This window comes from Balaenoptera acutorostrata, chromosome 8 (assembly GCF_949987535.1).
Source record: "Balaenoptera acutorostrata chromosome 8, mBalAcu1.1, whole genome shotgun sequence".
NCBI lineage: Eukaryota > Metazoa > Chordata > Mammalia > Artiodactyla > Balaenopteridae > Balaenoptera > Balaenoptera acutorostrata.
In genome coordinates this window covers 81,330,180-81,342,677 of record NC_080071.1, presented here as the reverse complement: position 1 = coordinate 81,342,677, position 12,498 = coordinate 81,330,180, and the positions used below count along the sequence as shown (strand labels likewise).

The 12,498-nt window shown below is 38.5% G+C and overlaps 1 protein-coding gene across 10 annotated transcripts in view; it reads left to right on the top strand.

Annotated features, from left to right (window-relative positions):
- The window catches only part of DOCK10 (dedicator of cytokinesis 10), a 289,663-nt gene that overhangs the window by 175,773 nt on the left and 101,392 nt on the right, over positions 1–12,498 (top strand). For all 10 annotated transcript variants that reach the window (XM_057551339.1, XM_057551337.1, XM_057551336.1 and 7 more), the window contains exons 8-11: positions 4,757–4,940; positions 6,203–6,288; positions 6,563–6,646; positions 6,766–6,921. In XM_057551339.1, the coding sequence (XP_057407322.1) occupies positions 4,757–4,940; positions 6,203–6,288; positions 6,563–6,646; positions 6,766–6,921 (510 nt within the window). The remainder of the gene's footprint in view (positions 1–4,756; positions 4,941–6,202; positions 6,289–6,562; positions 6,647–6,765; positions 6,922–12,498) is intronic.

The following is a 12,498-nucleotide window of genomic DNA, read 5'->3' as shown; positions in this document are numbered from 1 at the left end:
GATTTGTTTCAGCAAATGCATATGGAAACTTTTGCTTTATGCAAAGCATTGTGGGAAAGCCAAACATGAATTAGATGTGGTTTGTGTCTTCAAAGAACTTCTGGCCTGTGGGAGGATGCACCGAAAAACACAGAACAGATATAGCACATGCCTGAGTAATTAAACATGAGTGACACATCTCAAACAATAGGTTCTGATAACATATGTAAGAAGGATGTTACATGTATCACTGCATGATGCTACCTTATGTTATACATATGTAATATATATATATTGCTTATTTTTTCCTGACATTACATTACAGTAGAATGTAAGTTCAATGAGGGCAAGCAGTTCGCTTGAACATTTTTTAATGCTCTGTACTTGGCACATAGAAGGTAGCCAATATATCTTTGTTGAATGAATGAACAAATAAGCATACAGAGAATGGAAAGGACAGCATGGATGGTAGCCATTAATACCAGTAACCTGGATTTGATGTTGTGTGTTTCCTCTTAAAACTCTTCTCTTGTTTCGGCAAAATTCTGTAAAAGATGCTAGCCACATAATAGGTACAGTGGCATATTTTGCTTGAATAACTTCCTTCAATATTCAGTCCTCCATTGGCTTTGGTGGTTTTATTGGAGTATCTATTTCAAAACTTTTCCAGATGAATATTGTGGAAAGAGACCAGTTTGCCACAACTCATTAAGCACATCGTGTGGCATTAGGACATATTTCCAGTTTCCTTTTATTTATTAAGTCACGTAGATAGACTGTGGTGAGCTTGAATGAACAAAGTAGTTGCATCGGTCGCAAAGGATACTGATTTCAGGGAAATAAAGGAAACTTTGAGGAGTAATAAGAAGAAAACGATTACTTCTTGATTATCATTTTAATGACTTAACATTGCATTTCAAGATTATAAAAATGTCCCATTGGTTTTCTGCTTTGGGTTTTTCTTTTTTGCTGTTTTATATGCCATTATCTTGGAGATTATGGAGAGTGAGATGGAAAACCACTTAGGCATCGTAATCTTCCCCAACATAAGCTTCTCTTCACTGCAAGTAGTTCTGTTTCACTCCAAGGAGAAAAAGATAATTTGGCTTTTGAGAAGTTGTGAATTGAATATTTATTTCATTTATAAATATACCGTTTTGAGAAACAAGGGCTTGTTATACTTTGCTCAAATTTTCAAAAAAATTTAATACAAAATATTGTTGAAGTTGGCCATCATATTTAATTCATTTAAAGCACAGAAGGCAATTTAGAAAATCAAGTTTTGTTCTTATTTTGTCATGTTTGTTATTAGTTTCTTGACAGCTGCATTTGAAAGCAGGTTGCAGCTCAATCCACTTTTAATTTGGACCCAATATAAGCATTGTACATAGCTTTGCATCTGCCTGTCCCCATTGTTTACAGCATTAAATTAGTCAAGCAGATTCTTTCTTTTATTTTCAAGACAACACTGGGATTTGTTTGCATTCTGCTATGCTCAGATGCTTTAGATCTGCTCTGAACTCTGGACACTTCTAGTTCTTTTCTGAGTGTCTATTTCTGTTCCTGTTGCTTTTTGAAGGATACAATACTATCATAGCAACGTGTCTCTCTTTTATACCTGCTCTCGGCCATCTGTCTTTGCCCTCAGACCCTCTGTGTCAGTGCAGGTCACAGGCGGTTTTATGGACCTCCTTCTTCAGCACCCCAGGAAATGTGTGGGAGGGTGTGTGGAGGGAGTCTGCCCCACTCCTCATGGGGCAAGCATAGCTTTTAAGAATTTGCATTCCTAAAGAAGCTACCTGGAGGTTTGCTTTGCACAGGACAGATAGGGGCCACTGCCTTTCCAGCGACCACCCCGCCTCTGTTTACGCCGCAGCCAAAATGATCTCAAAATGCAACTGTGGTCCTTTACTAGTCAAGTCATCCTTTCTGTACTCTCACAGAACACAGAGGGTTCTGCAAGAATAGTAGTATTCTCAACACACCATTGTAAAGCAATTATACTCCAATAAAGATGTTAAAAAAAAATAGTAGTATTTTCATGTTGCAGTAACAATCCTGTTCTCAAAAAGAATTTTTATACCTTGATTTCATCCCTCTTCTTCAATACATTCATACAAAAGTTAAGTACATTTATCTTCCAATTTCACATTTGGGTGATTAATTGGTTAACACCCGTCTCCCCTGTTCCAACACCTTGTCTGTTTTTGCCCAGCACAAAATGTAAACACGAGAGAACCTCTTTAAGAATGAATACTGTCACTGAACTGAGGGTAACTAGTGAGCTTCTGCCCTTATCAGGCTCATGGGCTATTCAAAATGGCAGCCTGCAAGTGAGTCATTACAGGGCAAAGAAATAATAAAAATTGACAATAATACAAACGTATGGACACGAGCAAAGAGCTTGTCCTTGGCAGAGTCTAGAAAGTGCCATTTGAGCTGTGAGATTCCACAGTGAGGATCACAGTTAGCTTTTTAGCTAATTCTTTCTCCTTCAATTCCCAAATTTTACTTTTTCTTGAGTCTTGTATGATGCCCCGCTGTCTACTTTCAGAAACTAGAACATCCCAGGCCATGGTTACCCATTTGGTGTGTGATTGTGCCAGGCAGGTGGCAAAGAAGGAGAACGGCATCTGATGAGCATCTTCTCTGTGCCGGGTCATCTCAGGGGATGTTAAAGGATAAAGGGATTATTTCCTGTCTCCACCACTTGCTGTCCATGTATCCCAGGCATATTTTCATTTGTCTCCCCAAGCCTCAATGTTACCACATGTTAAATGGAATGATACAGTTTCTGTCATAGAGTTATTATGAGATTTAAATAAAATGGTGACTGTGAAATGGTCAGCACAGTGCCAGGTATACAGATGGCAAGTGTTTAGTAAGTGTCATGTTTGTAGTAGTAACCGTACTGTTGTGGAAGTTGAAAGGAGAACGCTATTTGGGGAAGTTTTTAAGAGCCTCCCAAAGAAAGAGAACACTACCAGGAGTATATTAAAAATTATTCTTTCTTGCCACCAAGAAAGAGCAATCCTGTTCTCAGAAAGAATTTATACCCTGATGTTTAGCCGCAACCCCGCACTGTAGTGCCGCTCTCATCTCAGGGTTCTACTATTATTTGTATTTTACTTATCTTAATTGTGTAGGTTTTGCTTTATTACAGTTGTGAGTTCTCTAAAGGCTTTAGAACAGTGTGGGTAAGAGTTGAATACTTGTATCAGAGGTACCTAGGAGTGAATTAAAGGTGGAATATCTTCAGAAATTCTTACAGCCACCGCAGGTTATATAACCCTAGTTCATATCATCGGGGGAAGTTTCTACTTTGCATTTATATTTCTAATCTCATGGCAGGAATATATAAAACTGCTGTAATAATCTGCTTTTGTATTCCCTCTACTTTAAATGTGCTTCTTTGATCTTTAAACAGCTCACTTCTTTTTACAGATTTCACCTTCTGTGAAAGTTCAATCTAAAGTAGCTACTCATCGCATCAGACCATTTTAATTCTCTGCACAACAGAGAATCTTTGTTTTTCATTTGTTTGTTCATTTCTTCAATCATTCATTCATTCCCAAGGATAAGAACCTCTTCTGTCCCATTTATAAGATATGACTGTTTTGAACACACTGTTGTTGAATCCTTCTATGTGAGAGCCCTGGTACAGGACAGAGTCGTGACCCAGCTCTCATGGAGGCAGATGTAAGGGAGGAATATACTGTTCAAATAAACAAATGAAAGTGAATAAGCATGTAATCCCAAGTTGTTGTGAGTGCCCCGGAGGACAAGAACCTTGTCCTAACTGGGGAACTGGGGAAGGTTCACTGAGCAAGGGTAACTTCACTTGAGGTCTGAAGAGTGAATACAAGTCACGTAAGTACTTGAAGGGCAAACTTCGTGCTGTGTGTGTGAACACATGCATCATGATTGGGATGGGAGGGTTGTTTCAGGCCTCTGTGGCAGCAACAACGCCTATGATGGGAGCACATCCAGGGAACTAGAACAAAGCCTCGTGGGTTGGTCACAAAATGCAAAGTAGAGATGTCAAGTTAGAGAAAAGTCTGGAGGTTGGTGGAGAAGCCAGAGACAGAGAAAGGAATTGGGGGTCCCTGGCATATGGCTGTCATTTAAAACCATTGGACCAGATGAGAAAGAAAGGAGTCTAAGGCAGAGCTGAGGTTAGCATGACAAGTGACCAAGATAAGGAAGAGCCAGTAGAGGTGACTGAAAAGCAGTGGCCATTCAGGAGGAAAGAAAACTAGAATAGAGTGTAGTCATGGAGAAACCCAGAGAGAGATGGGTTTCAAGAAGCCACTGTGTTAATTCTGATGAAAGGTCAAGGAAGATATGAAGAAAGAGATGTCCTTGGGTAGTACAGCAACATAGAGTTTGTTGGTGTTCTTGGCAAGCGCTGCCTCTGGGATAGGATGGGGTCAAAAACCCAACTGGAGTGAGTTGTAGACAGAACACAAGGTGAGAAACTGAAGGCAGCAACTCAAAGCAACTATTTGAAGAAGCTTAGAATATACTCCTCCACCTGCCTGAAGATGAAATTTTTGAGCCAGCCTGCTCATCCAATCAAGAAAACATAAATAAAATACCTGTCCTTACAAAAAGCCTTGAAAGAAACCAAACGAAATGATTCTCATCCAGCTAAATTTTTGTCCTGTTTTGGAAGATCTCCTTGATGTCACCTACTCATGAGGAAAGACCCCGTAAAAAACATCTCCCACTCTCTAAGACTTAGTGTCTGGTGTTTTTCTTTCTTTTCATGCCACAGAATAACCGACTAAGAAAATATGCCTTTGAATTGAAAATGAATGACCTGACCTATTTTGTGCTGGCGGCTGAAACGGAGTCAGATATGGATGAATGGATCCACACCCTCAACCGAATCCTGCAGATCAGTCCTGAGGGGCCCCCTCAGGGCAGGAGGAGCGCCGAGCTCACGGATCTGGGGCTGGGTGAGCGCACGCACGCCCACCTCCCTCCCCTCGCGACGTGCGACCTGTGCATTTGGTTCATTTCAGCTGCTACTAACCCTGGTAGCTGTCAGGTCTAGCTCTTCCAACCCTGAGCTATTCGCTCCAGGAAATCACCCATAAACCTTTACTTTTACTCAGTAGTGAGAGTCACCACACAGAGGTATGATTTTGAGTTGCTTGGCAATGCTTTGAGGCTGACATCCAGCAAATGATGTTAGGAACCATTGGTCAGCAGTATTAAAAATATACCCATGTCTGATGCGGTGTTAGAGGGGAGATTCTGTGTTTTATAGCCTTTCATTAAATTTAATTAATGAACATTATACTCTGTAATGACAAATATGCATTCTTTCCTTTTAGTTGAAAGGCATCTTTCACGTGTGCTTTTGACCCCACTGAGATCAGCCTAGTTGTGGAAGTTCCAAAAATTTTGCATGGTATTAGAGATTTTTATAAGACAAATTTTTTTTTTCCTGTCCATCCTAATTCTTTCATATAATTCTAATCCAGGCTAGGCAAAGAGAAGGGAACAAGAGAGAGGAAAGAAAGGATGAAAAGTAGGGGAGAAAACAGGTCTATAGCCACATGGAAGACAAGTTCACATTCAGAGTCAGTCACTCCTAAAGGAAAATTACTTTAAGACATTTTTCATAACACATGATATGTTATTTTAAGTCTTTAAGTTCTGATAGTCTATGTATCATATGAGAGAGTCATGAGATAAGAAGGAAGAAAATTATGGTTGATTTTAGTACAACTACTATATATCATAGTAAGTGTTTTACATTCATGATTTACTTAATAATAATCAACTAGAATATTAATGTTTACAGAGTCTTAGAGAGTTTAACTGAAGCTAGAATGTGGGTTTTACATTGATGGGCTAAGAATCAGAATTATCCAAAATATATTCATATATAAGAAAACTTTAGTATGCATTAATGAAGTGAGACAAAATAACCTCAAGTATAAATGTAGTATTGTAAGGGTCCAGAGTTCTTATGGACACAGGATGGTGTCATGGAAAGAGTCCCAAAATGATCACCAGGACATCTGATTTCCAGGCCCAGTTCATCTAACAATACAGAATACTAGAGCCAGGACACAGTGAAGGCATCTCCTCACCAATATCCATCCCCCATCGCTCTTGAGTCTAAGCCAGTTGTTATATGTCACAGGCTAGAGAAATGAATGATTCATGAGGACTATTTAATAACCCAGTCTTGGTGTATCTTTTCAAGATTCCCTGGATAATTCTATAACTTGTGAATGCACACCGGAGGAAACAGATTCTTCAGAGAACAACCTACACCCAGACTTCACAAAAGTAATAAAGCTGACATTTTTCTATGCAAATAAATTCGAATTACTTATTGTTTATTGCTTTCATGGAAAAGATATAAATGCTTTCTTTTAAGATTTAGACTAAGAAACACAACAGTCAAAAAACAAAAGCATGTTTCTATAAGATTGTGGAGTGTTAATGGATGATATTAAAGCAGTGCTGATACTAAGGGGCTATTTCTTGGCCATGTGGATGGAGCTGGGCTGTAAGTTTCTGGCTATTTAGATACTAAGAACTAACACAGTTTTCTCTGTAGTACCTCACAGAAACTGAAGAGATTGTCAAAGCAACTCGAAACACGGAGAGGCTAAATCTGTTCTTGCTGGATCCAGATATAGATGTAAGTCGGAATTCTCTCTAAGCAGACATGAACTTGATTTGTACAGTTGTGGTTTATAATTTAGAATCTCTTTTCTTATGATGGGTGTTTGTTGAGTAGAACTTTCCAAACTTTTTTAGAGCTTGAAACTTCAGAAGAAGGATCTTTTAGAACCTGAGTTTGTGATCAAACCATTTGAAGAAAAAGCTGCCAAGAGAATCATGATCATTTGTAAAGCTCTCAACTTAAATCTTCAGGGATGTGTTACAGAGAATGAAAATGATCCGGTAACAAATGTAAGTTTCTCTTCTGTTACATCCTATAGGATCAGCCAACATCACACCGCCCTCGTTAAAATCTTTTATTCAATTCCTGATCTTTCCAGGCACTGAGTTCACACCCTCAATTGTACCAAGGGTATGATTGACAGCATTTTTCCGCATGAAAAAATGCACAAGTTATGAAGTGGAATTGTCAATATACTGCCATAAAAGTTCCCTTTTAACTTAAAGAAGTATCGAAGGGATTATGCTCTAGGGTTCTTTCCATTAAATCAGCACAGTGGTTCAGAGTTTCCAAAGATATTGTTTGTATCTTCTTGGAACTTGAGATGGCTTTTAAATTGATATTTTTATTTTAATATTTATATGTTAATTTTCATGTATATTAGAGAATATTTATAATGAGCAAATCAAGCCTGTGATTTCACAGCTACTACTGCTTACGACAAGGCTAACTAGTGAATCAAGTAAAATAATATTATATAAATATTAAATAAATAATACATGTAAATGGGAGGGAAAAAAAGGTGCTTCACTGATATTTGGGAAACATCACTGTGCTCATTAAATCCATACAAGAGTCCTCTTCTTACCAAGTGAGCTCTCTTGAGAGTTCGCTCTTAGTATTCTAAGGGACAATTCTATACTAATTGTAAATGTATGTGTGGGAAGGGGACGTTTTGTGAGCATAAATATTATTAAAGGTTGAACTATAAAAAAGGAAATAAAAAGCATTCATAATCCTAACATCAAAAATCATTGTTAATATATTGATGTGTTCCCTCTCATTCTTTGCTAATGCATTCTTTCATTCTTTGCAAATGCTAATGCATTTCTAATAAAGCATCCCTCAATTGTCATCTTTCACCTTAAAGAAGAAAACTTATTTCCAGATCCATGATACAAGCCACATTTGCTTTTAGAAGGTAGAAACAGCATTAAGTTTTCCCTGCAGATTGCACACACAATCCCGTACATGCCTTTATTTATGATGTAGTAAAACGAGCCTTGTTAGTTTGACAGTGAGTAGCTGGCAAAATGGGTGAACTCTTTCGAAAGACTGGAACCTACTGCCCTTGGGTCTTCAGGCACCTCACTGGTTGTCTGAGCCTCCTTCTTGCTGGTGTAATAGCAGGACAACGGTACATGCTATGGAGCTCAGGAGAATGAGGAGAACCAAGTGACAAATGCCTGACTTTCCCACTTACAAGTTGTTCCATGCTGGGCAAGTGGCTTAACCTCAGTCTCCTGTTCTGAAAATGGGGAAAATAATAATACTATTTCAAATAGCCATTGTGAAGATTAAATATGGTGCCTGGCGCATAGTAAGCATTCATTAAATATTAACTGTTATTCTAAAATGTGGGAAATTGCTTTGAAATTTGTAAATACAATGCATGCAAGGTATTGATGTTTTCAATGTTACCTGTGAGATTCTTGTTGACAAGTAAGCTAAAATTGAAATTTGTTGCCAGTAAGAATCTTCCCCCAAAATGAAGCTTCCTCATATTTTATAATTGTAACTGTGCACTAGGTTATGTGAGACTGAAAGTAGTTGGAGTTGAGTTTATTCATTCTCCAGTAAATATTTATTCAGTGCACCTACTAGACCCAGACTTGTTCTAAGTACTGGAGAAACAGCAGGGAACGAGATCAACCAGGTCCCTAGCCTCTTGAAGATTAGATTCTTTTGGAAAAGGACCGAAGTAAATAAGGAAACGAATAAATTAACAAGATAATTGTACATTGTGCAAAGTTCTTTAAAATAAATCAATATAGAGAGATGTGATACAGAGGAACTGGAAAGAAGGCTGCTGTAGATGGGGGGCCATGGGAGGCCTCTCTGAGCGGGTGACATTTGAACAGAGACCAAAGGTTGAGAAGGATAAAACGTCAGGTCAGGGCAAAAGATTCCAGGCAGAAGAAAGAACAAGTGTGAATGCCCTGAGACAGGTAAGTCTTGGCAAGTTCTGGGAACTGAAAGGAGATAGTGAGGGGAAGGGCAGACCAAGATGCGGTGGGAGAAACAGTACAGGGTAAGATTAGGTAGGGTCTTATAAGCTGTAGCAAAGAGTTTGGATTTATCCTAGGTGTGAGTGGAGGCTATTCAAGAGTTTAAAGCACATTAAAATGGTGTGATCTAATTTGTGTTTTTAAAACATCCCATTAGAAGAATGGATTGGAGGAAACAAGAGTTGAACAGGGAAAGCAGTTAGAAGTCTCTTACTATAGTTCACATCATGGCTTGCGCTAGGGCTGGCAAGGAGGAGGGAGAGGAATGGATGGATTTGACTGCTGTTTTGTAAATTGAACTGACAGTTTTTTCAGATACATTGCATATACAGGATAAGGGGAAGGGAAATCTGAAGGATGAGTCCCTGGTTTTTGCTTTAAACACTTAGACGCTTGGTGGTACCATTACTAAGAGGACAAGACTAGAGGAAGAGCAGGTTTGGCGGATACAGGCCAAAAAGTACATTATGGATATGTGAAGCTTAATCAGCCTATTAGATACCCAAATAGAGATGGCCAGTGGGCAGACTCAAATACAAGTTTGGAACTCAAGAGAATGGCATGAACAGAGATACGAATTTGGAAGTCTGGTACAGGCAGTGACCTAGAGGGAATCAATCATGTAGGAATTTCTCTGTGTGTAGGAAACATTTAATGGATGAATAGGGAAGTGACCAAAGAAGAATCAGAAGGAATGGTCATTGATGTAGAGATAAGCCAGGAAAGAGTGGGTCGTGATGCCAAGAGAGAAAGGGTCAGCTATGTGGAATGGTGCTGAGAAGCTGAATGACACGAAGCCAGAGAGCAGCGCGGTAGATGTGACCACATGGAGGGTGACGAGAGCAGAAGAAAGTTCCTTGGAGTGAAACTGTTAGAGGAGTAATCGGAACGTACCTTCATTCGGGAGTAAAAAAAAAAACTAGAAGCTTAGGTCTTGAAACTATATTTGGAAGTATCAGGAAAATTTAACCTAAATTATAATGTCACTTAATCTAAATTTTATTAAATAAAAATAAGTGCTTTTTTTGACCAGGTACATCCTTAAGTGTGATTAAAAACTCAGATTTAGAAACGGAAACTCAAAGATAACGGGCTTTTCTTTCCAGTGCCAGGGGCATATGGCTCCTTCCACACGGCTTCGTATCTTTATACTAAAGCCCATATTCAGAAGCTAAATGTGTGTATTTGGGCCAATCTCGCCAGGCAAGAGAACGTGTGCAATTCAAAGAGCAGCTTTTGTGAGCCCTTTCTTATCTGTCAGGCCATAGGAATAAGTCAATTCCAAGTGCTCTGTATGTCTGTATCATTTTTAATTTATTTTACAGTGATACAAATGTTTGAAAACTAGGAAAAGAATTTCAAGAATAATTTCATAGTGCTTATAAACAGTAATGTAAAAAAAACTGAGAAAACAACCTCACCTGAACTCAACTGAAACTTTATATGTAGCGGCATTGTTTTAAAAAATCTTTGTGTGATTATTCAGTGACACTCATTAATGTCGCTGTTTTTAAATTCATTGTTTTTAACTCAGTGAGCATGCTTTTAAGTTAATTGAAATATTTCTCCAAGTTGCTGAAGAGCCAACAATTCAATAGCATTTAATGAATGAGCTTCTAAAAAGACACCCTAAAAGAACTTTTTCATGATGAGGAAACAATACTTGACAGCATGTAATTTTTTAGTCAGTCAATTGAAAACCAAATTCAAGTTGATGGTTTTAGAGTATAAAATATTTCTTTGAAAACAGAAATTGATTCCAAAAACCTGAACTAATAAAACTGCTTCACAGCTGAGCTACATTTAAAATGCCATGTTCTTGAATTTTTGTAAAGAGAAGTACAGAATTCTAAACATCAGAAACCTATGACTTAATTTGTTAGGCTTTGAAAGTTCTTTACTAAACAACCCTTTATTGAAAAGCTGGTGATTCAAAAAGTAAGATGTGAATGGCCATCATCAAAAAGTCTACAAACAATAAATGCTGGAGAGGGTGTGCAGAAAAGGGAACCATTATGCACTGTTGGTGGGAATGCAAATTGATATAGCCACTATGGAGAATAGTATGGAGGTTCCTTAAAAAACTAAAAATAGAACTACCATATGACCCAGCAATCCCACTACTGAGCATATACCCTGAGAAAACCATAATTCAAAAGGACACATGTACTCCAATGTTCATTGCAGCTCTATTTACAATAGCCAGGAAATGGAAACAACCTAAATGTCCAATGAGATGAATGGATAAAGAAGATGTGGTACATATATACAATGGAATATTACTCAGCAATAAAAAGGAACAAAACTGAGTCATTTGTAGAGATGTAGATGGACCTAGAGTCTGTCATGCAGAGTGAAGTAAGTCAGAAAGAGAAAAACAAATATCGTACATTAACGCCTACATGTGGAATCTAGAAAAATGGTACAGATGAAACTATTTGCAAGGCAGGATAGAGACACAGACGTAGAGAACGGACATGTGGACATGGTGGGGGGGAAAGGGGGTGGGATGAATTGGGAGATTGGGATTGGCATATACACACTACCATGTGTAAAATAGATAGCTAGTGGGAACCTGCTGTATAGCACAGGGAGCTCAGCTCACTGCTCTGTGATGACCTAGATGGGTGGGATGGGGGTGGGGGAGGGAGGTCTAAGAGGGAGGGGATATAGGTTTACATATAGCTGATTCACTTCATTGTACAGCAGAAACTAACACAACATTGTAAAGCAATTTTGCTACAATTAAAAAAAGGTAAGATGTGACATTTAAGTTGAAAAAGGTGGATTGGAAAAAATAAGTGAAGCACCATATGAGCTTTAATTTCTGATGGATTATCAAAGTAGGTAATTTATTTCCATTCACGAAGCAGCAATGAAAATCAAAAGGCAGCAATTCACAAAAACTCAATAAGGATATTTTTCCTTTGACCTTCAATGTGTTTGGGGCTCCTACCTGAGTTATTTTCACATAATTTTGTATTTTTCAACTCTTAGCAGACTACCACTGCCACAAACCAAGAGTTTTTCTAAACTAAATTGGTAAAACATGAAACTTTTACACTTTGTCTTATTTTTAAAAAATAATGTGTTGGGGCTTCCCTGGTGGCGCAGTGGTTGAGAATCTGCCTGCCAATGCAGGGGACACGGGTTCGAGCCCTGGTCTGGGAGGATCCCACATGCCACGGAGTGACTAGGCCCATGAGCCACAATTGCTGAGCCTGCGCGTCTGGAGCCTGTGCTCCGCAACAAGAGAGGCCAATAGTGAAAGGCCTGCGCACCGCGATGAAGAGTGGCCCCGACTTGCCACAACTAGAGAAAGCCCTCGCACAGAAACGAAGACCCAACACAGCCATAAATTAATTACTTAATTAATTAATTAATTTAAAAAAAATAATAATGTGTTGAATTTTATTTTATGTGTAATTCTAACAGTAAGGGAGCTGGCAGGTATTGCTAATATTAAGGAATTAAACTAATACCCCTGTTATAAACTAGCCATAATCCTGCATTTCAGAGAACACAAGATACTTATTAAACATTCAGCAAAATCCACAGCATGAGTGAGTCTGTACAGTG